Source organism: Leptosomus discolor, chromosome 1, assembly GCF_034619465.1.
Source record: "Leptosomus discolor isolate bLepDis1 chromosome 1, bLepDis1.hap2, whole genome shotgun sequence".
Lineage (NCBI taxonomy): Eukaryota > Metazoa > Chordata > Aves > Leptosomiformes > Leptosomidae > Leptosomus > Leptosomus discolor.
This window is the reverse complement of record NC_141391.1, coordinates 196,340,774-196,366,592: the sequence shown is the minus strand read 5'-3', so window position 1 is coordinate 196,366,592 and position 25,819 is coordinate 196,340,774. Positions and strand designations below refer to the sequence as shown.

Below are 25,819 nucleotides of genomic sequence, written 5' to 3'. Positions count from 1 at the left end.
GTGGTAGAGAAAAGAAGAGATGAATAAGAGATCTCGCAAAAGGAGCTTTTGAATGTTCAAAGGGGAATTCGGATTTGGACACTGCAATGATGAGGAAACCATAGTGCTGGCATTCAGGTGATGTGTTTTTGGTAAGATGTTTAGCCAATGACTAGTCCTAGCCTTTCACACTCCCAGGCTTTTACTACCTAGACTCAGAGCTAGGGTTTGGTTTTTTTTTATTCTTTATGTAGCACAGAAGTTTCTCTAAAAACAAATAAAGATTTTATTTATTACTAGAGAACAGTTAACAGATGCGAACAACCGCTCTGAAACACCTCCTTACATTATAATGCATTAGTGTGTTGATACGTTTCCATCTGCCATCTCTTTGGGATGTTAAATCCAAGTCTGAGAGGATCTGTGCAGTAGAACCTGGGCGCCACTCTAAGGGGCAATTAAAATGAGAGAAAAAAGTTTTTAACCATGTGCAAAAATAACTATTTCAAGAATGTTTCTGTTTAGAGACCCACTGGCCCATTGTGGAACATTAAAAGAAGTAATTTGGCACATGCTACGATGTGTGTTGTTTTAGTGCTTAATAGTTTGGACTTTATTACTGAAGTCTGCATGAACAATTCCTAACCATAACATGACTTCCAATTATTTTCTACATAAAGTTAAATTTCTTTGCATCGAATACTACAAATATGTACAATAAGAACTGCTATCAGTCCAAAACAGAGCAGGACTTTGTATGGAATAGAAAAGGCATTTTTTTTTAATTTACTAGGATTTTCTGAAGAGCAAGAATTGCATTCTCTACTTTCAGATTAAGGCAGTAATGAAGATAGTGCAAAACTATTAATTGGAGCTTTCATTATGAGATTATTAGATTTTAAGTTATGTCAATATTTTTTTTTCTCAAGAAGAGAACAGCAATTTTGAAAGCCTTCAAGAAGGATGATTTTCAGAGGCTGGGTGGCTCATCATCTCCTGAAAGTGCTGCTCCTATAAGTTATAATTCTTTTGAATAACCATCATAAAAGAAAGTAAAAATCAGTACCAGTTTCTGAAATTGCATCATTACTTCTCCATCAGTTAATTGTCCATGCTGTCATTATCACATTAATTAGTACCTGAGATACTGACTCTGTCAGACATGAATACATTTGTGCTAACAGTAATTAACAGGCTCTTTGCACACTAATGACAGTACAGAAAACTTTCTAAGAGTCAGGAAAAAGAACTCTGTAAGAAAGCATCAATTTTTAATGCATATTAAGGTTTTTGCATCCAGCTGAACATGAATTCAACTTTTTTCTTTAAAACAATAAATTGCTTTTATAGGCTTTTTTTTTGGAAAATATAAAGTCATACAACATATTTCACCTGCTTAATACAGTATCACAAGTAGCTACCTACCAAGAACTACACTCTCAGCTTTTGGCCACTGAGAACATGGCAGATTTCGATAGACTTGGTCTATTATCTTTTCCTTTACTTGTGATATAGTATCACAGTTCAGCACTTTCACAGGTATGGAATCGGTTCCTCCATCTTGTACATACACATTTACTGTCTGTAAAAAAAATGAATGCGTATGGTTATTAAGACAAATCAGCCGTGAATTAACTTTATCTCTGTTTTTCTGAGTGATTTAAACACAGACACTATCTACAATTCACTGTGCAATGATTATTGCACAGCAGCACTTATTTGCAATAGGAGCATGGATAATTTGAGGGATCCTTTGCTGTTACGCAGCCAACCAGCTATTGTAAATTCCAGCTAATTCCTCCCACTATGACAAAACAGAAAAGATGCAGAATAGATTTACTCATGTCTAATGTGCTACTGTTATTGAGTCTTGGGAATTTATTAAGGAGGGACACACAAGAACAAAGCAGCTGGACCACTGACTAGTTACATGCTTCTCATATAACCTGATAACCTGCAACACAGAAAAGCACAAGTAATGCAGTGCCCAAACTTAAGAAGTTCTCAATCATCATTTGAGGTGCACTTTGCTGAACTCCTAGAATATTGTGTGCTTTTTTGCCTTCCTTTACGCTGTCTTCATGGTTGTCGTTTTACTTCACAAGCTGAGTGGACTAGGTCTGTACATACGGTGATTTAACATGGCTCAACTGATGAGCAGTGACTTGTTCAGCTCCTCTAACTTTACCTCCTATGACCAGCTGTTCATTAGATATATACAAATAGACATATGTGCAGACACACACACACACACATATATATATAGATACATAAAAGACATTTATATCACCTTTGGTGTTTGAAGATTTCATTTACTGCTTACTATTGTCACAATAACTCTTAATAGCTCCAGGAAATATACCTACTGTTTTCTTGTTAGTATTGACATGGTTTTTTTTTAATGTTAAAGAGAATTTCTTGAAAGCCTGTAATTTGCTAAATCTAGAGTGATTTTTTTAAAAGTAGCTTCGCTATGTAAGTGTCAGTTTTAATACAGACAAAAGCAAATGAGAAAACAATGGCTAGGAGACCTACCCAGAAGGAAAAACCCCACCAAAACCAAACAGATGTTATGAAAAGCCTCTTTCTTTCACTAGCTGAATCAGTACAACAACTCAGAGCCCTTGTGGATCTTTTACCAGTCAGGTAGCTTTGGAGGCCAGGCACATTCAAAGCATCGCAGCGCTCAGACACATACGGTCCTGCCAACCATAATGCCTGAATTTTATCATCTCAGACCTCAGAAATAAACTTGAATGGCTGGTATTTTTAAACAGTGAAGAAAAGCTATGCCATACGGCAGTCAAATGAAACATGATTGCACTGTCCCCTGACAAAACTCTCAAGCTAATCATGAGATTTCACCTTCCTTTTCCTATTAGCTTTATGGTAATTAGACATGATTTTGCTGCCGGTTCAGTATGCAGCATGTCAGTGTAACCAGCGATGCAAAACAGATTCATCTTTTAAATAAGAACAATTAGAGAGCAGACAACTGCTCTATACCATACTTTCCCACCATGTCTTACTTTCAAGGCAGAAGTGAACTAATTAACTCACGCTTTAACCTACCTTGGTGTACAAATGCTCCCTAACTGTTCACATTTACCACAACAATGTCAACATCATGCCAAAGATCCCAATAATTTATAGCAATAGTAACCCCCTTCATAATCTTTTATCATACATACACATATACTCATATATCTCGTCAACTTCCATGGATGTACACACATAAAATCCTTGTTTGACATGAAATCGCTAAATCTGGACCAAATACTGCTACTGTACAATGTTATAATGTTTAATATTTAGCTAGTATGCTTGTTGTGCCCACATCTGATTGCATACACAAATTTTCTGCTTTCACACTGCATTCATTTAGCTTAATTGCTGGCATTGGCTTTTTTTTTTGTGAAAAGAAACAGACTGAATAAAGAATTATTGCCATTAAGCCTTATACGATGTACAGTGCAAGCAAATTTTGTTCTCCATACACAGGAGAAAATAGGATCAGCATTGCCAATCAGTGTGGTTTCTATGGGTAGCTCTTTCAGCTCAGATATGAAGATGACAACTCAACTAATCCCCAAAATATCAATTGAACTTAAAATATTTCTTCTTGTCCAGTACACCCTTTTCCTCCAGGCAGTCTAGGTCACAGTCTAGTGATTCTGTGAATGAAAGTCCTACAGCAATCTCCTCACAACAGCCCTCCTATCAGCATCCCTTCAGAATACACAAAATGGTGTGGGTTTTTTTTTTTTTTTCCCCAGGACTTAATAAAGCTTTTTATTAAGCTTCTCGTTCTACACTGCAGATATGTCACTGCATCTTTCTCAGTTGGAGACAACACAAATGGCTCCTAACATGTCAATAAAAGAGAAATCAGAGAGGTAAAAAAAATCCCATGTTGGTCTTTGAAGGACAGTCTGTGCCTCTTTGATGTTCATTACACTGTACGCTGAAGAAAACCAGCAAGACTGCCAGAAAGAGTAAAGCTAGAATTTATGCTCCCCAAACAGCTAAAGAGCGGGCTGCTTCAGTTTTTTTAAAAAGGCAGTGAATCCACGTGCTGGAGTCTGGTTGAAAAAGTGGGGGAAATTTGTGGCAGTGAACAGAATTAAGTCAAAGCAGAATTTGTAATAGAAGAGAACTGGACCATGGCACCGGTGATCAGATTCAGGGAGTGGTGGAGCTCAGTTGGGGAATTCCTGGGGCAGGGATGTCCACTTCATCCCACTTGAACCATCTAACGTGGGTCTCCAGAACTGCCTGTAGAGGCAGCTTCCCCTCACGACTGTGTGGAATTATCTCCTTAGGTGGAAATAAACCCCTCTCAGTGCCAGTTGGGCTGCCCATGTTCAGGAGAGTTTGACTCACACAGGAACAAGTATAGAAATAGGTTCATAAAGGGGTTTGGAGATTGCAGAGCCTTCTCACAGGACTGTAGAGAAGCTCATGCTGGTATACTAATAAAATGATCTCTAAAATGACATTTGATATGCTGACAAGCAGCAATCACAAAGGAGAAAGACAACTCAAAGTTCAAGCATAACGTTAGTGCAAGAATTCTGCAAAAATCAACTGCCAGTTAATTTAGATGGGAAAAGGGAGGGAGCCAAATGCCCTGACCACTGTTCAGTCAGACTTTGAAAATTATGAAAGGGATCTACTGAAATGGATTTCACAGTGGGAGGACTTGGATTTAATGCTTAGAAGATACTTTATAATTCTATTTTCCTGCTTGAAGACGTGCTTTGGTCAAACTGTCGATATTCCTGCCCATGACCATTATTTCTATGCAGATCACAGTAGTCCAGAAAAGTATATAGAGACATAACATTACAGGACTTAATTTTAAAGGAAAAATGATTTTATACTATATTAATCGTGCTCCACTTACCAGCTGTGTATACTCTACATCATCTCCCAGTAAACCTGTGTCATTCAATGTATACTTGGCTTTCTTTAGCACAGCATCCACTGGGCCTTTTTCTACCTGGTGTTTGATAGCCTTGAACAATTTATAAAGAGGCTCCCCGGCATTGTCCTGTTTAAAGAAAAGGAAATTAAATAAAGCAAAACCAAAAGATATACTCAATGCAGCATGTTTAAGTATTATTGATAAAAAAACCCCCACAGGCAACAGACTTCAACTCTTACCTTGAGGTACTGATATAAACAAATAGACATCCAGTTAGACAACATTCTTTCAACAACTGTTTCAGATCTGAAAAACAAAACCAACCGCAGGTATGGTAAGGGTACTTAATGACAAAGTTTCACAGAAAAACATTGCTTGCTTGAAATATTATATTTTTACACGCTTGACTGCATGCACTCTCCTAATGCAATGATTTCCCTGTAGAGTCTTGAGAGCATGTACTTGCTTTAGGATAAGTGCTTTGTATTGCTCATCATTCCCTGGTACCTTCAGCTCATTACTGAAAAGCACACATCCTTTATGCAAAATCCTAAATTGGGTCTATGCTGTATGAGCTAAAAAATTAACTCAGTTGTGCAGTTATTGGGAAATAATCTACAGATTACAAAGCTACAACATACACAGAGCAAGGTCTTTTGTAATTTATTTGGGATAACAACAGGGTTAAAAACAGCAGAGCAGGCCCTCACTGAATGCTCAAAGCAAGCTGATTATGTGTGCTCATTACAGAGATGATGTGTGGTATAAATGCTAGACCATTTGGATTAAAATTACATTAAAAAGTAAATTAAATACTCAGCATTGTATTTTGAAGTAAGGTAGATGTTTCAGTAATCTCGATGCAGATTCCAGACTACAGTATTTGAATAAGAAAAATCTGTTGCCAGCTGTTCTGCCTGTGCCTTCCACAGCTGTTCCTGGTGAGCTTGTCTTCCTAATATGCGTGGGCCAGGCTATTTCTGACTTTCACGGATAGCTGGCATTTAAATACAGTCACATTGCAAAAGAAATACATTTACAGAAAACCAAAGAACTACAGAAAACATGACAATCATTCAAACCTTCTTAGCATGAGCTTTGGGTTTTTAGCCACAACATACTGCTCCATCAGTTCTAAGAACAGCGTCCTCATGATGTCAGTATAGTATTCTAGTTTTCCATGTAAAGCAACTGTCAGTAAAGATGCAAAGTACACTTTAGCTCGAGCAGAGAACTCCCTTTGGTTTTCCAGCGTGTGAATAAACTGAAAAAGAAAATAAATGTAAAATTAAGTCAGATGACAGGTTTCTGAAGAACCTCAACACTTGCCTGCACTAAGAAGGCAAGCAATATTATTTAATAGTAATCTCCTAAGCACAGAATGGAAAAGTTTTCAGAAGTTTGAAAAAGCTACTTATAAGAAAATGTTGCCTATAATCTGTTTTTAGATACACACAGAGTGTTCTTATATCCTTTAACTGAAGCTTTATCTAAAAAGGACGCTTTAATAAAATGAAAAAAGGTGTTCTGTGAAATTTTTTTAAGAGAACATCAACTCCCCTCTCTCCCAAATTCCCAGTCCTTTCACATCAAATTACAAAGACACTAATCTAAGTACACCTGGGAATGTGCTCTCATCTGCCATAAACTATAATGCTACCATTAACTAGCTCAGCATTGGAGCCTCATTTAAAAAAGGAGAAAAAGTTAGAAGCCTAAATCTATATTTAGGTGTCTGACAATCAGCCTCAGTTTTTGAGAGTGAGCAATTAGAAATCTCTTCAGAGTTGCTGTAAGCGCTCATCAATCTTGATGAATAGGCCACTTGAGGAGCCTACGCCTCCCTGGGACAGAGATCCAGCAGATGGCTGCCCCCAGGTGACTCCGGTGATGAACCAGAGTGGAATCAGCATTCTCCAATCCCGTTTCTTAAATGGCTAAAACAAACTTGTAACAGCAGTTTTTATGCCAGATTGGGTAATATCTGTTTTCCTACAGCCACTGCAATGTTGACTAACTCCATACTACGTGACCTGCCACAGAAATATGATCTTGCCTCTTCGCCCTACCAGGAAGCTCTGGCTGTGATGCCACATATCTGCAGTTGTTACTGTGGAACCAGAACTGTACGAAAATCACTTATTTTTAATAATTTTGGTTCAGTTGTGCTTGCAAACCCACTGTCTTGCACATACAGGTACGCCTAGCTAAGAGGCAAGGTGAATCTACTTCGGTACTCACATTAATGAGAAATGATTTGCTGTTGAGGAGGTTGGAGAACTGGTTCAAAGCCTGCTCCACAGTCTGCCGCCTGGCCTCAGGAATATCCAGCTTCCCCGTAATCATCACATCTTTCTCTCCATCTTTGGAGGGCAAGAAGAAGACTCTGTCTGTGTAGGTTTTGTAGTCCAGTACTGGAATTCCAGCTTCATTTATATCATTTGTCTGATCCTCCATCTCTATCATTAGATCTGGAATATGCAATACAGTTTAAAGGTACATTTAAAAAAAGCCTGCAGCTTTTTTAGGCAACATGATCTCTTTGGGTGCTTTGTTATGGAGTAAAGCATCTCAACACCAAAACCTCTATTTCATCTCCCATTTTCTCTTGCTATTTTTACCAATTATCCTGTTAACTACGACCACAGCTAATCCTACGGTGACACGAGGATAACTCCCTTTAGCACAGACGGTTTTCTCACTGCCTAACTGAAAAAAGGCCTTAATGGATGTTTGGATGAGTTCATATATATGAATGTAGGATTGTAGCACAGAACCAAAAAAAAGACACCACCATATCATTTTTTTTTTTTTTTTTTAATGCACATTCTATTCCCTCTGAGTGTAGGCAGTAATAAAAGTTCTTACCAAAAACATAATAATCAAGCAAAGAAAGGTTTAAATTGTAAAGCACACTAATTTAATTGATAGGAAGGGGATGGCAGGAATGAAGAAGGTTAAATGATTCATTGAAATCAATGGAAACATTTCTGCGGGACTCAAAAGCTCTGAAGTTCTTAAAACAGACAACAATTAGGGAATCATCCTTTGGAGGATCTGGAGCTATTCTAGCTGAAGTAATTTCCAATTACCCAATATTGCCAATTGACTAGAATACCATGTTAATTAATATAGTGACCTATTGTCTCAGCAATTTTATTGCTTTTATTCATTAATTTACCTCTTTGTTTTATAGAATTCAGCAAAGCTGAGGGAGAAAGCACTTAGTGGTTTCCAGCTCTGTGGTATTTCTACTTCCTCCCTCACGTCCCTTTCCTTGGCTATCTTTGGTCACACGCATTTTAGACTGCCTGCACTTCATGCTTTGACATTACAGTTTCACAGTATGGATCCAGAATGTGCTTTGACTTCAGTGTTTCATTTTACTGTCAGCCAAGGTGGATGCAGTTTAGGAACTGGATTACTCCTTGGCTGTGCATTCTACTTCCCCAGGAGAAACCTTCAACCCAACATGTGGCAGGAGTCTGTAGCCCACTGCTAGGAGTGTCAGCAAGAGAAAGGCAACTTCTCCTTTCAGAAACGGGTATGAAGTTCCATGGGAGAGGCGGCAAGAGGGAGCCTGTTAACCTTGATTGATCCTCTCACAGTTCAAAATGCAGTTTGAAATGAAGCCCATTTGGGAATAGTTCTTGATTCAAACATGTGCTTCTGGTTGGTGTCCAGAACCTGGAAGGAGTTGGTTTTCCAGAGGAAGCAAGCTGGTACAAAAAAAGAACATCCTGTCCCAGAAATGCCAGAAAAACAAGACTGGGAGAGGCTTCCAGCATGACTGAAATCTTTGAGATACCCTGAGCTTCTTAAATTAATTTCAAACTCCAACCTGAAATTGCTGTTTAATTCAGTCCTGCTTTTTAGCCCCTGTCAGTATAAAATAATCTATTTCTCTTTAGAAAGAAAACATATGGGTTGTTTTGTTTTTTTTTTTCAGTAGAGATTATTTCAACATGACCCAACAGCAAGTATAATTCAGATAATGAGGTGACGTTTCATGGTAATCACTTAGGCCGATATTTGCAATGTTTGCACTCAGATGCCTAATTTAAGCGTGGCAATGAGTAGTTCAACATGTAGAAATGCTGAGCCTTCACACCTCCTGCTGCCTTCCCTGAGATAATGCCTCTACGTTTACACAGAACAATTAGCTTGCTCCTCAAATCAAGCTTAAGGTTTTCCCACAATAAACAGGGCAAAATACTATTTCTTTCCTGTGAGCTTGCCAAATTATCCCTTTGTATGCTGATTGCTGCAAATAAATTTTGTAGCTCTGAAAACAGTTTTTAATGTGCATACTTGGCACATACAGCCATTGAGCTAAATACTAAGTGCACAGTTAGTCACTATAAAACATACTTACCTCTGTATCAACGGCCACTTACATCAATTGCTACAAGTAACCCCAACCTCAACTAGTTTCTATTTCCCAGTTGCTAACTCTGTGTTTCCTTTAGACTAAAACTATCCATTTCCTTTAATAACCTCAGCTCCCTATTTTATTTTATTAACAGTTTTCATATATAATAGCAAAATACCTGCTGTATGCCAATGTCAGTAATCAAGACTACTAAGATCTACTAATTACTTGTTCCCAGAAGTCAGTTTTAGCAAGCTAGCACCATTGCTCCAGCCCATCTTCTGATTGCTCAAGAGGACCACAGGAGTGCAAGTATCTGTCATACCTGTGAATTCCTTCTTGCACCGGTCTCTGACACTCTCCTCCAGGCCTTCAAGTTGTGATTTAATTTTTTCATATTCTCGTTCTGCTTGTTGGCTCTTGCGTCTTTATGGAATAGAGATAAGATTTTTAAAAAGTTACAAACTGCGAAAAGTAAATAATTTGCAACAGCTCTGAGCCAAAAGGACTGGAGGACATCTTCTGGGTTTTGATTTCTTTTTAAACACTGGCAGCAGAAAGAGAATGGAGGAGGAGAACAGCAACAGTGGACCAAGTCTTCATTCTGTGTAAAGCAACCTGGCACCATCACGGGCCTGCTGCTTCAAAGCACACTTGGGCCAGCAATTTAAAACCTAAGAAGCAGTAGCTGCAAATGCTTTCAGAAACTCAAATTGTATGTACTGAACAAAGATCACTTGCAACATACCCTGCACTGGCTCTGAGCCACCCAGGAGTGTGTCTGGGACTGAACCGAGAAGGTTGCAGGAGGTCCATGAGAACATCCGTGCTGTACAGCACATACTTCAGCATTGCTTCAGCTATACTGACATGCACTAAGAGTGAAATCCACCCCCTCCTGAGTGGCAGTATAAGGGCCTCATTACTAACCTTAAAATTGGGCTAAGTAGGTCTTAAGTGAAATACAGACATTGTTCTGGCCCTTTGTGAAGCATGAATTTCACCATTAATCATGAAATTTGTCTGTGGGTAACACTTACCTCAGCTGGAAAGGCAAAAACGACCCCTTAGCCAAATCCATCCAGTTCAGCCTGACACTGCTGACTGAGGCAGCATAAACGCTGATGGACATGTATACAGAATAAGCTACCTCCTTCACAAGAGGCACTTTAGCCACGATTTGAAGAATGTATGTGCGCAACTCAGTCTGCAATTGTGCATTTGGCAAGCCTGGGACCAATTGTTGTGCTTATGTATAAAGGACGGACTGGGCTGACTGACACCAAGGAATTTGGTGTGCGTGAGAGGAATAAATTGGTGCTCATACATATTTCCAGCTGTAACGGCCTTTCTTAACTCTGTAGCTCATAAAAAAGATGAAGATAATTTCTGTGGACTGAGCTGAAAACAATCAGAAAGTACCTTGAAAGCTTTAGGACAGAAAAAAACTAATTAAAGGACCTTACCTGTAACAGATGATAGAGGTGACGATGATTGCTATCATAGGAATCAGTACCAGTGGCAAAATAAGATTCAGTGGGATGTCACTCACACGTGTATCATATTCAACCCTTCCGAGGATCCACTCCCGGAGTCCAAATTTCACCTAAGTAGATAAGCACAGACACTTGTCTCAAAATGTGCAAACAGGCAGTAGTTCACTTTTCAGTTGCCCTCTAAATTCTTAGTAATTCTCACTAAGTGAATTTCTAGCTCAAACTGCCAAAGGAAACATTTCTGAATATTTTATACTGAATTTAGGTCACTAGCACATTATTCCATTAAGTAATTTTATTTTGCTCAGCAGAGGAAGAGAAATCCCCAGCCTGTCCAGCTACAATTTTACATTCCTATATAATGAAGGTAGAAGGCCTTTGGCAGTTTGGGACTGCATTTTATGTGTGATGTCTTCTAGACAGCAGACAGAAGTTGGAGGAAGAAAGAACTGCAAGGAGTTTCTTCATGGTACTATGCCAACTTTGGAGAAGAAATTACTTCAGTTAAGAAGCACTGTATCAGTGTCACTTACACATGATATTAAATTCTATTGAAAAGGTAACCTACAATGAATTCAGGAAGGTTATTGATGGTATCTCTCTTCTGCCTTTTCTTTGGTTGAGGCTGTACTTCTGGTGGCTCACAATATAAGTCCGTTTCAGTTAGTGTTTTTATGTTGCAAGGCTCGTCACCCACAAAAGCCTGGGCCTCGTCTATCGTCATGGCTTTGTTCAGGTTACTGCCCTAGACAGAAAATACAAGGCTAAGTCATCATCGCAAAGTCTTGAGAGCCAAGAAGTCCTGAGTTTCAGCTTTCCATTTGTTCTTTTTTAGCAGCAGATGTGATTTGCACTGCAGTGTACAGAAGAGCCGAGTGGTTGGGAATTAAGCAATTCCTCTCCCTTCCTCGTGCAAGAAGAGATGCCCCCTCCAGTGCTTGTGAGCTCTATGGCAGAGGACATTTCCAGATGCCAGGCTTAGCAGGAGGGGGCATCCCCAGGAAACCCAAAGTATGGCTAAAAAGATAGCAACTACCTCTGAGAAGGGGAGCGGGGAGGAAAGGGGAGCTGACAATGTTCATCATCTAGCAGAGGTAAGGGACTCTACCAAGAATTTTGGGTATAGTACCAAACAGATGTTAAGGGTTTGAGAAAGGAAGGAAAAAATCCATACATGCTTCAAGGACAAAATGAGCAACCACCATCTCTTGGCAAGTTTACCTTTGCATTAATAAGTTTGTTGACTTGTTTTTTGATGCCATCTGTGAAGTTCTCAAAGGTTGGGTCTGCAACATAGGCAAAGGAGTGGCTCTCATTTTTTACAACCAATTGATAATGATCCATTAGAATAATAGTGGTAATGTTATAGTTTTCTGGGTCTTCCAGTATTGGTGGGGAAGAAAAAACCACTGTGGTTTCATTGAGTCTTGTAACAAGCTTTCCATCAAACTGTAAGAACCAAGACAAGAACATGCATATTTTAGTTTAACTCGTTCCTGTACTAGCTATTGATAACTTTAGACTGTAGAAATAAAACCACTGGATTTATATCCTCTCCATGCAGCAGAAGTAACACAATATGAGGTATTTTCTGAAAAGAAACAAATTTGTTGATGGGAATAAATTGTTGATTCACTATGTTCTAGCAGGTGCCTGCAGAAAAAGCTTAGGCCACAGATCAGTTTCCATTGCCTCCAAATTCTGTGGCTCTGGACCACACTGGGCTGATATCACTAAATTGCTCTAAGATTAAGAGGTTAACATGGCAGCTTTAATCTAGGTCATCTTCTGTACCATTAAGTATCTCAGGTAGATTCCTTTCTATTGACACTGTAAAATACCTTGCTGAAATTCAATACAATTACTAAGTGAAATTTCATAATAAATTTTACCCATTGTCAATCAACTACTCAAAGTAACAACTCGGTTAACCTGTCCTCCATCTGCAATTACACAAATGTTTTTATCCTAGAAACTCCTTCAGTCATTCAGTAACATCAACCACAGCCGACAACACTAATAGGAACCCTCAACATTTTTTCTATCACCACCTCAGTTTCTCACTTTGAGAAATGCAATTTGATAGCTTCTCTCACACATTTCTGATATTGCCATATAAGTGGAAGCAAAACAAAAGATTAGAATAGTTTCTGGTCTTAACCAAAAAATGTGCGCTGTACGTAATGCCAACTTAAGCTAACGGACTGAGAAGATGCTGAGCATACATAAGGAGCGGGGTAAGAAACCTTGATAAACACCGTCAAGAATGCTAAATAGACTTTAAGATTATCCTGGGAGTTAAGGTTATCAAGTTTATTACGTCTTACAGTTTATGGCCTAAGAAATGTAGGCAGTTTTCCTCTTAGAATTCTTTAAAGATAGGGTGCTGATGGACCCAAATCCAGCCAGCTTTGGCATACTCTAAAAGTTGAATCACGCATATAATACAGAACATGCACATTGCCAACTCTATACAAATCACAAGAGGGTCTTAAATTGAAGAGCCAGCCTTAGAAAAAGTCTTACAGCATTCTTAACTGGCAGATTACTTTTAAGTCCTCAATCATTGCACTAAATTGTGATCTTCATTAGAAGAGTGGGAAATTGAGACTCTTGGTAATGTCAGTTCTTCTTAACATGAGATGCAAGAAGCATTTGTTTTTCTCCTTAATGTAATTTTTCACAACTTTTTGTGAACATGCTATAGCTGCAATATCCACGAAGCAAGAAAGAAAAGAAGACTCGGTTCATTGAGGTTTGAGAAAATAAAAGGTACTGACTGGGCAAAGCTGAGTACTCAGCATTGTCTGGATTTGGGTCCTGTTTCAGGCAAATCTCTAAAGCTTGCAGGCGGAGAAGGAGAAAGATAAAGAAAAAATAAATACTCTCAAATTATGAAATACCTCCACCTTACCACTTGAAGTTTAATTCTTCTATCTTTATTCATATTCAGTGAAAACAACTTTAAAGCAGAAGATTGCAAGGTACGAGTGAATGTAAGTCAAGATGGCAGCAGTAGGCTCTTCTTCCACAGTAACCCTGAATAGACCCAGAAATCTGTTCAAACCTCATTCCACTCAAGTCCAGTGAAGTCCAGTGGGCAAACTTAAATGCATTTTTTGAACAGATTATATGTTATGTTTCCAGTGTGATGCCTTTGCGGGGAAAGAAAGAAAATTACCCTTTTGAGATTCATTTTTCCTGCTTCTGGACGCTCTGCATGTACCACCAATGAGAAACTCTGGATGAGCTCAAAACCGGTTCCAGTTACTGTAATATTTCTCCCTCCACTGAAAGGAGAATTAAAAGAGAAGACAAGTCATTGGCAAACTACCACAGCTATAGACTGCTTTATGCTGCATTGCTACTACCTCCACCGAAAACAGCTATGTAATGCCTATATGACAGTTAGATAGCCTACACAAGGGACTTCTGTTAAAGCTAGAGATGACCACAGCATTTAAAGGCAGCAATGTCAACTTCAAACTCGTTCTAAAACAGTAGAATAAAAAAAGTACAAATTGCTTTGTCAGGATTTGTGGCTTTTCATTGATGCCTATCTTTGTGTGCTTGACTTCTCCAATGTTTTTGTTCAAATCACTCCACTTACCACACACACAGAGACAAAGACAAGAGTGCTTTTTCCACAGGTCTGTAGGGAACTGGCTTCTCTATTCCCTTTCATTTGCAACACATTGTTTAAAAAATAATGCATTCGCATAAGAAGAGGAATGCATGCAAGTTGCCAGTGGGAATTAAGCCATCGAAGTAACATGGATTTAGAAGGATAGCAATCCTCAAGGCAATCCATTAAAGTAATCTTCAGTTTATATAGAGGAAAAAAAGAAGTCTTTTAAATTCCTTGGGGTAAATCACTATTGATCTACCAAAAAAATCCTCCAGGCCCCAAAACCACCCAAACCAAAAATCAAATGCAAATATTAAAACCAAATCCTATTTTACATAACTGACTGCTCAATTTTCAAGGAGGCAGGTACCAATTTCTCCAAGAGAAGTCACGGCCAATTTTATTTTTAATGTTCTACTTGTGAGGTCATGATGTTACACTTGTTTTTACTGAAAGAAAGTGGAAATATCATGATCTCTCTCTGCCAACTGTACCTCACTAAGCAGAAAGAGCAGAATATAGGGAACAGCAAACACCAGCGTGAATCAAGGTCACGGTTTGTCCCTGTATCAGTCACAGAATGACTTTGAAAACCAGAGGTATACAGATGATTTCCCATTTTGCCACAAATACAAGAGTGGCATACATTTCTTTGGTTTCACAATTAGTACTAGGTGAGATTTTTTTCCAGAAGGAACAGCTACCAGATGGGATGTTAGTGAGTACCACCACAGAAGAGAGCATGCCTTTTAAAAGCCTTATTGAACCCTGATCTGGATTTCCTAAAAAGATACCTCTTTTACGCATGGGACAATGAGATGACAAGCCATAACCATCCTCTGTTTCCAGCTTACTTATTAAAAGCTGAACAGAAGAACTGTTAAAAACCTTTTCATCAGAAACCTTTTACATACGTTATCCTTATAGGGTAAGGATTTGTAAGCAACGCAAGGATGATGTTGTCTGACATCATGCTGAAATACTTCAAATCTCTTTGTTTGAGACACTTTCATTTAATAGAAGCTCATTACCTTTTCTGGTTTCAGGATTTACCTCTGAAGTGGGGACTAAAGTTTCGAGGTAAACACAATACTTTCAAACATGAGCTGCAGTTAAGAAAGATCACGAACTCTACATATCTAAATGTGTGCATGGCTACAGTACAGGAGTTTTTATTTCAACAGATCTATATAATAGGTTTATTACAAATTACACATATCTTAACCCAACTGTAAATAAGTTATGACAAACAGTTCATTACCTGCTGAAGCTATTTACTGGCAGGAACTTGGTGACAGTAGGATTCTCACTGTATGAAAACTGCCCTGGTACACGAATTGTCGTGCCCCCATAGTCCATCGTGACTTCCACAGCTTCAACCTTGCTATTACGTCCGGTAATGCAAACGATCTCATCTCCAAATTCAGTGCTAGATAGGAGAAGAAAAAGAAGAGGAAACACCTTCAGTTGCTAACATTATGGTGATTTGTATTCTTTACTGTAAGACCCTAGAAGCAACAAAAAAAGGGCTCTATTTTTGCTAGGCACTGAGTAGTTATGAGAGGAGACAACACTTTCTTCAGATCACTTAGGGTCTTTAAAAAAGATACAGGATAAGAAAAGGATTAGTGTACAAACAAGAACAATGTGATGCCAGCTCTCTTTGTGTCATTCCTGTTTTTGGGAGAAGTGAAGAGCAGCAACTAACAAAAGGAAGAAGTGAGAGGAACAAGCCAAGGGGTACTAGAAGATTAAGATTTTATATGGAACCTCTGAGGAGACGCTGAGTGAAAGCATGGATGGATTTGGAGCAGTCAGTCAAGCAGAGAAAGCCCAAACTGGAAAATTTTTTTGATATCTGAGTTCTCCCACTTTGGTGTTTTTACAGCTGCTTCTTCCAGCTGGAGCCTCTGAGAGTGTTTCTGTCTGAACGTTACGTGCAGAGCTCCATTGCATAGGATGAGTCACAAAGAGATCAACAATGGATTTGTGTAATTTCTAAAGGCCAGAAAAGGTTAGTGCTTTGTTAGGATACAGCTCTGTATTGTTACTCAAGAGTACGTACACATTGCAAGGCTGGCTACCAACTGAAACTTGAACATCCTTCTTGGAACCGGTGGCCAGGTTTATACCAGTGATGGTAAGTGTGGTTCCACCTGCTTGTGGACCGCTTTCAGGTCTCATTCCAGAAGGATGAGGTTCCTGCAAAGAGGAGATGGTCAAACTAATTAAGAAAATGAAAATAAAATTTACACCAGTACTAATTAGTGTAATAGCTAATAGAAGTTTAATATTACTATGTGAAAAATAATAAAATTAAAATAATTTCAGACAGTTCTTCTAAAAGAAAACAAAATCTTTCATTATTCATGCTGAAGGAAGAAGTAACAGATGATGTGAATGTACTTATGTCTTTTCCATACTGTATTTTATGAGGTTTTATATGAATTTAAATTCCCTGTTTACAAAATGTTGAGTTAACTGCCATTAAGTTTGTGAGATTTTCCTGTTGAATTTCCTGTTTGCATACTTATTTTAAGATTTCTCACTTCCTTATGGCTGAGTCTGCCTTTTCCTTTCTTTACTCCTTCCTACATTCTGCATCAGCTGCAGGAGAGACAGAGAAATGTTTTCAAAACTGTTACTGAACAGAAAGAATATTAGGATTCCCTTTAACTATAAGGCTCTTAATTGCAGTAAAATTGTTATCCTTTTCTTCAGCAATGAGCTTGCAAAGAAAGAAAATCTGAAAATGCTAGATTTTTCTTTATGCACCTAGAACCTTGGAGAGGATTTCTTAAAATCAATTGAAACAAGCAGACATGCTTCCAATTGTTATGATATTTGTTGGTAATTTAAATTTCTCAAATAAGTTTGCTCCTTTTGTTCTCAATTCAGTCTTTGTTTCCTTGATTGTATTCTGGGAGCTCTGACAAATACTGTAAATTAACAGAGAGGGCTTTTCATGAACAGTGTGATTTAATTACTTCATCGCTCACTAGTCCCTGCTTCCAGTTGAGAAAAGCATCCTTAATCAGGACAACACTGAAGCTGCTGAATCGAAAGGATGACTGAAGCTGTGCAAGCCGCATGAGATGGGTTACCAGCCGGCTCCAGGCGAGCACTGCCTGCTGTCTCCATGGCCTGGCCATGCCTGCAGACGTGCCGCAGCCCTCGTGCCTGGGTGGTAGCTGTTGTGCGGGCAGGCAGCAAGGTGGTCCCATGCAGCCAGCTGCCATGTGCGCCACGCACGCAGATAGGATGCCATTGGGGCATAGCTACGAGGGACCCTGCATTTGCTAAAGCATACTAGAGCAATAGCTTAGGGAGGCTGTGAATAGGTAATGCCTTTACTGATGTATAACTGTGCTGCTTCATCTGTATTCAAACACAAGCTTTTCTTAAGTCAAATAAACAAAAAGCTTATTTCCCAATCTCATGTATATTTGTAAATGACATCTGCTCTCCTCCTCCTCTTGCATAATCTTACTAAAATGGTTGACTGATAATAAAGTCCGGGCTTGGGGCTATTCTATATGAAGCACATGCTAATAAAGGAAGAGCAAAGAAGTTTGAAAATTTCCCTTGCTGATGAGGGTTTCCATGATCACCATCACACTGCACTGATCTCCCACTCTAAGGAGGAAAAGCCCTGCTCAGAAACAGAGAGCAACAAGCCCACACCTTACTAGTCATGCAGCAAAAGCCTTTCCCCCATGTTGTTTTGCTCAGGCACAGACTGTCATCTCTGTGACAGCTTACAGCTACAAAACCGAGGACCTACGAATGGCAGGGAGGAGGCAGACTGATGTGCTGCAGTTTGGGTCAAAGCTTGGTGAGCCATCAGCAGGTTTTTAACAAGCAGCAGGGATCCGTAAAAATGCATCCAATTGACCTCGTGGTTACTTTACAAATTTGTTTTATTGAAGCACAGATATTATAGAAACACGGAGAACTTGTACTTGCTGTGCTTGTTTTATACTTTCATGTCTAAGCAACTTCCCTCTGAAGGAATGCATCATGGTTCAGCACACTTCACAAATCCACAATGACAACTGTAATTTGCTCTCAAGTCATTGAGCTTTAGGAATACGCTTTAACACTAATTGGGTGTCAATTGCTTTTCTTCCCTGAGAGAAATCTGTTTGTAAACCCTTCACTCCTCAAGATGTACGTCGCTGCAGCATATGACTGCTCTCACGTGCTAACCTTTGATTTCATTTTAATTTAATACATCACTCGGGTTACAAGATTTTATGTAGGGAAGTGACTCAAAGTCATTTTTAAGCAAAAAGAAGCCTTGATTCAATAGAAGAGAGTTGACTAAAACTTGTTCACTTAGGTCTATACAACCCTCTCTGTGCATACTCTTCTTTGGATTTAATTGCTTGCTGATTTAAGCTAAATTGAAATAAGCCATGTGAGGGTAAATAAAAAGTTTGAGGGGGTCAGTTTTAAAAATCACACTTGAAGTCAAATTAACACAAGTCTAGACATGTGCTTCAAAGAAAGGCTCATTTGTGCTTCTTTGTAACAAACTTGTTGCTGAAAAACTTACAATCAAAATTGTATATAAAATGCACAGTAAATAAATTGCTTGTAAAAATGTATTAAATACTGTAAGCATAACCTTTGCACATAGACAGAAAATCACACCTTTTATTGAATTCAAATTAAATCTTAATTGCTATAGATTGTTAAGGATGTTGGAGCACTGTATCATCCGCAGTAAAAATTCACAGCAATGATTAGCTACAAAACATGCCTGGGATCGCTTTTAGAAGGAAGTATACCCCAGGAACCACCAAAGAATCAGTATGGACAAATTCATTATCCCTGAACATCAGAAAAACTGTTTAAAACTCATAGCCTTTTCTCTAAATAGTACTTCCACTGAAAGCCTAAGGACAGACTTAGGAAGGAAAGGAGCAAGAAACCACTTAAAGCCAAGCCTTTAAGCAGAAACTTAGGAAGAAAGGAACAAGAAAAGGTTTCTGAAGCATCACACACCACTGTTCTCCATAACCTCAGCATAAAAAAATGAAAGGAAGCTTGTGAAGAATTTCTGCTAGACAGCTGTACTCCTTTCTTCCTGCAAAAAAAGTGAAAGAATTGCCCTGTTAAAGCTCTGCTGGGTTATCTGATAAGTAGCGTCAGCTGGCTCTGTTGCTAACAACCAGTAAATATCAAGCGAGCCACAGACTTGAAGCAGAATCATTGAGCACCACTTGCTGTATGGGACCTTTCAGTGGTGGGTGTGAGTTTGCCTCCGTAGGAACAAGAATATATAGATAACCAAATAGCAAAGTTTTCTCTGAATAGCACAGCAGCAAAGGGAATCGTATCATAGAATCACAGAACGGTTTGGGTTGGAAGGGATGTCAAAGCTCACCTAGTTCCAACCCCCCTGCCACAGCAGGAACACCTTCCACTAGACCAGGTTGCTCAGGGCTCCATTCAACCTGGTCTTGAACGCTTCCAGGGCATCCCTGGAAGCGTTCAAGGCCAGATTGGAATTGTTTTTTTCTTAGCAAGACTCCAACTCTGCTGGAAGTTAATGCCCAGCTATGCCAGACGGGAGAACATGCCACCCGCACCTTACCCCATCCATGGCACAGCCACACCACGGAGTCAGAATGTCTCAGCTGCACTTCAGGCTGAATGGAAAACTGAGGCCAAGAACCACTCTGGGAGTAAAGACAGGTAGTAGCCAAGGAGGAGGTGGAATAGTTATGGTTTAACCCTTATTTTCTTTTTAATCCCTCATCTTGCAGCAGTTCCTCAAAGGACTATTTTAAAACAGCTTAATCCAAAGTATTCATATTTAATGTATTTAAAGTAATTTTGAAAATACCAAGAGCTCTCTAGAGACTAAATAATGTGGACGCCTCATAAAGATGATCTAATAAGGAGAAGCTGAATTGTGCTCTGTGTGCAGAGGAATTCTTCAGCAAAACTGCTAAAACAAAGCATCATATAGTAAGTTTTTTGACAGTAAACTTGTCAGGAAAATGATTTGATTAATTTTAACTTGCTATTTTCTGTTTCACATTTTCTCCCTTTCCCTTCCTCTTAAGGACCTGCCAGGAAAAAATAAGTAGTTAAAATAAATTATCAAGAATTTTAAAAATTGTTTTATTGCAAAACCAATGGGCTACGAGCAAGTTTTAGTTCTCTTCTAAAATATTCACGGATGGCTCAAAAAGCAAAGCTACACTGGCCCACCTGGCGGTCTTCTTAAGAGTATCAATAAGGAAAAAAAAAATTGGTTCATCCAAATGCTCAACCAGAAAGCATTTTTCAAATGTGCTATTAGGTAGATAGGAACAGCAGGAGAACAATATTTTGCTGAATGCCAAGGTAATTTGTAGAACTATCCTCAGTGGTGGTACAAGCCTTTAACAAGAATCACGTCACCTAAGGAGAAGGTAGACCCTTCCCACAACTGACATGGCACTCACCAGTGGGACAGTGAGGTTTAGACATTTGGAAGCTGCCAGGTCTAGTCTTATCTTACACAGTCTTCTCTTATGCAGTCTAGTAAAGCTGCACTTAACACACGGCTCTACATTGCATGAGATTCCTTCTCCTTGCAGAGGAAAACGAGGGGCAAAGGGTAAATCCTTCACCGCAAACCTTGTTTGAGGGATAATAAAGATGCTGCTTTTACCAAGAGGCAACCCTCTTTAATTTGGACTCCACTCCAAGCAAAACTGAATGTTTGACCATTACAAACAGCACTGATAAAGGTAGGACTTCAAGCAGTCCGAGATCAGTGACATCACCTTTTCAAAATCCCCTCAAGGATTTTTTCTCTCCTTGTTTCTGCCCTTTTCTCATTTCAGTCTCTGAATCAGAAGTATGCCTGCCGTCATAATACCTCGCTTTCATTTTCAGCCCTCTGCACCTTGGGATCTTTGTTCGCTCAGTCAGAAGGTGCCCGGGGGAAGTCACACTTTCTATAACATCTCAGCGCAGTGCACCGCTATAACATCACACCACAGTGCTCGGTGCAATTATGATGTTAAGCAGAACACTTGATTATGTGTCCTATATGGAATTTGTAGCAGTCTTGTAATAATTCTTCTGGAAAACATTGTCAGCCCTTGTGAGGGCTTGGCAACACTTCATTTCTCATGGACATAGTAAAATTTAAACAACCCTGCAAACACTAATTTAATCCTTGTTTTATAATTCCTTAAAGTGTAGAAAACCATAATTCATATATATTTCAGTCTTTTTCTTATTTTGCTTGAAATGGAGGAATGTTCTTTCATGTTTCAGTCCTCTATATTTCTCCTTTTGTCACTGGGCAAATATTGTTCATGTCTTCCAGGCGGTTTAATGTTTGAACACAAATATTTTCTGCAATAACATGTTACCTTGTTATGTTGTTTTTTTCATAGTCTAGTTTAAAAAAGCCTGTTCCAATGTCTGTCAGTTGTTCAGTGGCTGGTTTCTTACTGAGTTTAGTAAGCCACCTCCCAGCAGAAGGAATTCCCACTGCCAGGACTCCCCACCGCCTTACACTCTCACGATCACGCCCTGTATTTGCAGGAAGTGGATTTGCAGTTTTGGTGAAACATATACACATGCACAGCTATGCTATTTAGAATAGAACAGAACAGAACAGAACAGAACAGAGTAGAGTAGTGTAGTTCAGTTGGAAAGGACCTACAACGATCATCTAGTCCAACTTGTCAACACATGTAGCTTGCTCCCTACTGCACGATTTATCCTGAAAAAATAACTTCCTCTCGACAGGATTTCTTGCTTGTAGGTCCAAACAGATTGTAGCTGGTCAGTCATGGGAAACACAAGCATTTTATGTATCTTACATACAAACTTTCCTTAAATCCTACTTAAGTGTAATAATGTTGAGGTAAAGGTCTCAAAGTCCACCTGCAACCCAACTTTTCCATGTTGTACCAGACTGCTGGGTTAGTACTCCTGAACTGATAAGCAGTTTTCCCAGCCCTTTAATAACTATTAGGCAGCTTTGCTGTGAGGACAATAATGCTAAGAATAGGTTACCTCTTCTGTTTTGTGACTGTGGTCGGTGTCCGTCCCGTTTATACGGTTTACCTGAAAGCAGTGGTTACCTGCTCCAATTTGAAGCAGTGAGACAATGACAATTTCTAAGTCCTTGTACATTGCTTATGGTACATAATGCTCAAATAGTGCTAGTTTGTCTGGTAGCAAATTCATTTATTCTCTTTGTAATACCAATAAATTCCCTTACGTAGCATTTGCATTCCTGTGTGCCACTGCCTTATCTTTGCATCAGGGACTAACCTGAGCTTTGCAAATTATGTTTTTTGTTTTCTCCTCACAGTAATGTCACAGTCTTGCAACAGTCTGTCCTCTGAGGCACTCTGTGTGCTTCATCAGCACAGAGATACTGGGAAAAAAAAAAAAAGGAAAAAAAAATACAGAAAAATACTGGCAAACCAGCTTGCACTGGCCCAGGTATGTATATGACTTCACACTCAGGCCATTTTCCAGTGTCCTATTTTCCCCATCACAGCCAGAAGTCCTTCTTTTGCTTGCTCTGTTTGTATCCTTTGCCTCCCGCTTACAAATCTATTCAGAAATGCTGATATATTTTTCATTGTAGTTCCATGCTTTCTGCGTGCTAGAGGGTAAATTATCTCCATGTCTGTTCCACTTATAATCGCATTTAGATGCGAACTTACTTATTAGTAATGTACATGACTGCTGCTCTTGTACAGCTATTGCAGACCCTCTGAGTGTTCGCATTACAGCTCCTACAATTTTCATCCTGTTTATGAATCTAGAATGAACTTTTTCATCTTTAATATTTTATGACTTGCAGTTAGTCTTTTTGCACAGTTAGGAAGGTGATCTCTTATTTCTTCAGGTTTCTGATTACAATTTTAGTAAAAGATACCTTTTACAGGCTGAGAATGCTTTCAGAGAGCTCCCAGCATTTAGATCTCTGTGGTATCAAATCAAAGCACTGCTTTTACCTGGCTAACAGTGGGGTTACTTCTATTCTCCTTTTCTTTTTTTATCCAGCTTATTTGCAATTTTCCCATTAAAGACACGCAGGTGCAAGAGAACCATTCTCCAGCCTGTTTTTCACTGACCTGACTTGCATTTGGGATCTGATCTGCCAGGCTGATTCATGTTCTTTTTCACTCTGTTTGTTTGCTTTGCAGCTCTCCTGGTTTACACTGTCATGTCCAGCCAACTCACTTCTGGTCCCTCGCACAGTATTCAAGAACGAGAGAAGTGAACTCCTATGAAGCATCACCTAGATTCTGCATGTCTTCTATTTCTCTACTTTCTCACTCATCTGTCACTGAGCACATCCTCAACTTTTTGTATTCCTGGGCATGATTCTGTAAATAGGGATACTATCTAGTATAATATTAGCCTGTGGCAGGCAGTTTCTAGCCCAAGAACTACACCACTGAGGTAAAAGTGGTTACCCATTATCCTTCACTAATGCAGAAAACCAAAGAGAAACAACTGGCCACCAAGGAGGCTACTGGTGGATCACAAGAGGAGCCAGAAACTCAAGAACAGTTGGAAGGCAACAGAGGAGGGGAGCCTAATGGAGATGCAAACAAACCTTGGCATGAAGTCTATGCTTCAGAGGGGGATGCTGAAGAAAACACAACAGTGCCAGACCACAAGCAGAGAGACAACTGGGGAGGGAAAAGAGGATGGTGGCAGAGTATATCCCAGTGATGCCGTGAGAGATGCCAGCTGCAGCACAAGAGGATGCCAGCAACAGATGGATGTGTTCAAATGCACATGATGGGCAGCAAACGGCAAAGCCACCTAAGCTCCCTCCTGCCAGCTCCCATAGGCAGTGACCTCTGGTTGAGAGTTTGCCTTTGATGCAAGTGCACATCTTCACAAGTAGGAATGGGCTCTTGTGGTTCCACACAAGCAGAACAGAGGGATGCTGTGTCAAGGACCTGGTGACAGTGCAAATATACGTGGATAAGATTTTCACAAATGTACAGAGCATGTTGTTGATCTGGATTTACCTCATCCATCCTCTCCTCCACAAATAACCTTTCCCTTTCTCATCCCCGTCCCAGCTGCACTATGCTCTGGCTCTTGAAGCAGGTCTGTAAAACAACTAATTTGTTACCAAAATTATGGGCCCCGCACTGAAAGCCAAATTATTCTCCCAGCCCTTGCATATAATGCACACAAAAATTAAAGGCATTAAAGGCATAGCCCATGAAGTGCTGTAGACACTGGCCACCTTCTTGGAGGTCAAAATGTCATTTCATGGACTATAAAGGTAACCGCAGGAACTATATTAAGCTTCTGAACCAGGCACGCAAGTCATTAGGAACTGCTCCTTCCCCCTCCACTTCCCTCTTTTCTCAGACTCAAGGGAGCCTGCTTCTTGTTTCTTCAGACAAGCCACCCACTCACAGGATATTCAACCAGAGAATTTCCATTGCGCGCTCTTGGCAGCCTGGTGTTCACCGCAGTGGCTGACCCGACCCACCAGCTTGCCTCGTCACAGTATCCACAACACAAGCCAGGCTTCAGTTCCTGGGTTATTTCTGCAACAGCAGAGAAGTGATCTGAGTCCTGCCTTTCTGCGGCTGCTTTGTCCAAACTTCACACCATGTGAGCTGATCAAATGCTTCCAGCCACTCCAGGTGTCCAGGCAGAGCATTTGCCTGGCAGTGCACGTTGTGTGCTGTCTGCTGTGGATCGGATGCTTATGCAAAGAGTTGGTGCTTTAAACTGCTAATTTTTTGGACTGCAAGCAGCATCTTTTTATCGTGAGGCAGACACCACATGATTTTATGAAAAGACAACAGAGCCTTGCTGACAGGTTTGATGGAGAAATGGAAGCATCCATGACGAGAAAGTCTGCATTATCATACAGTTAGTGTTCACTGGAAGCTTTCAAGCAGAACCATGAGCACTGGATGGTGGGACATGTATAGCTCAGATGACAGAGAATTAATTCTAATAATATCCACATGATGAAGGGCCAACTTCACTAAAACTCTCAGCTGCCCGGGAGTTCTCCTGGCCCCTATGCAGGTCGACACACAAACAAGACGTGCTCCAGGACTCAAGAATAAAATAACATCCTCTGGAAGCAATTCGAGACTGCTGTGGATGTGCGGTTTGTCAGTATCAATGGTAATGGCAAGAAGCATGTAATATGCGCCCCCCCAACTCCCAACGACAGTGTAAAATGCATATGTTGAGGTCGAGACTCTGGAAGAAAAATCAAGGAGTGAGCTAAAACTCTCCACAACAGCCCTGTGGCACTAAAGGCACTGCACTGGTGAAAGCTCCCAGAGCAATTGCTTTAATCATCAAAAAGTTAAGCAGTGGATGGAGGTGAGAGGAAACTGTCAAGTTGCGAGTAGATTAAGGTGAAAGATTGCACCTTGTTAAATGTA

At 39.7% G+C, this 25,819-nt stretch overlaps 1 protein-coding gene across 1 annotated transcript in view; it reads right to left on the bottom strand.

Annotated features, from left to right (window-relative positions):
* PLXNB2 (plexin B2) overlaps window positions 1–25,819 on the bottom strand; it is an 83,269-nt gene that overhangs the window by 15,341 nt on the left and 42,109 nt on the right. Inside the window, exons 15-27 of the mRNA XM_086473542.1 lie at window positions 16,468–16,604; window positions 15,664–15,831; window positions 13,956–14,064; window positions 11,996–12,223; window positions 11,343–11,519; window positions 10,745–10,884; window positions 9,604–9,704; window positions 7,148–7,377; window positions 5,989–6,170; window positions 5,146–5,212; window positions 4,886–5,032; window positions 1,405–1,561; window positions 326–426 (exon numbers count right to left, since the gene is read on the bottom strand). Coding sequence (XP_086329668.1) covers window positions 326–426; window positions 1,405–1,561; window positions 4,886–5,032; window positions 5,146–5,212; window positions 5,989–6,170; window positions 7,148–7,377; window positions 9,604–9,704; window positions 10,745–10,884; window positions 11,343–11,519; window positions 11,996–12,223; window positions 13,956–14,064; window positions 15,664–15,831; window positions 16,468–16,604 — 1,944 coding nt within the window. The remainder of the gene's footprint in view (window positions 1–325; window positions 427–1,404; window positions 1,562–4,885; window positions 5,033–5,145; window positions 5,213–5,988; window positions 6,171–7,147; window positions 7,378–9,603; window positions 9,705–10,744; window positions 10,885–11,342; window positions 11,520–11,995; window positions 12,224–13,955; window positions 14,065–15,663; window positions 15,832–16,467; window positions 16,605–25,819) is intronic.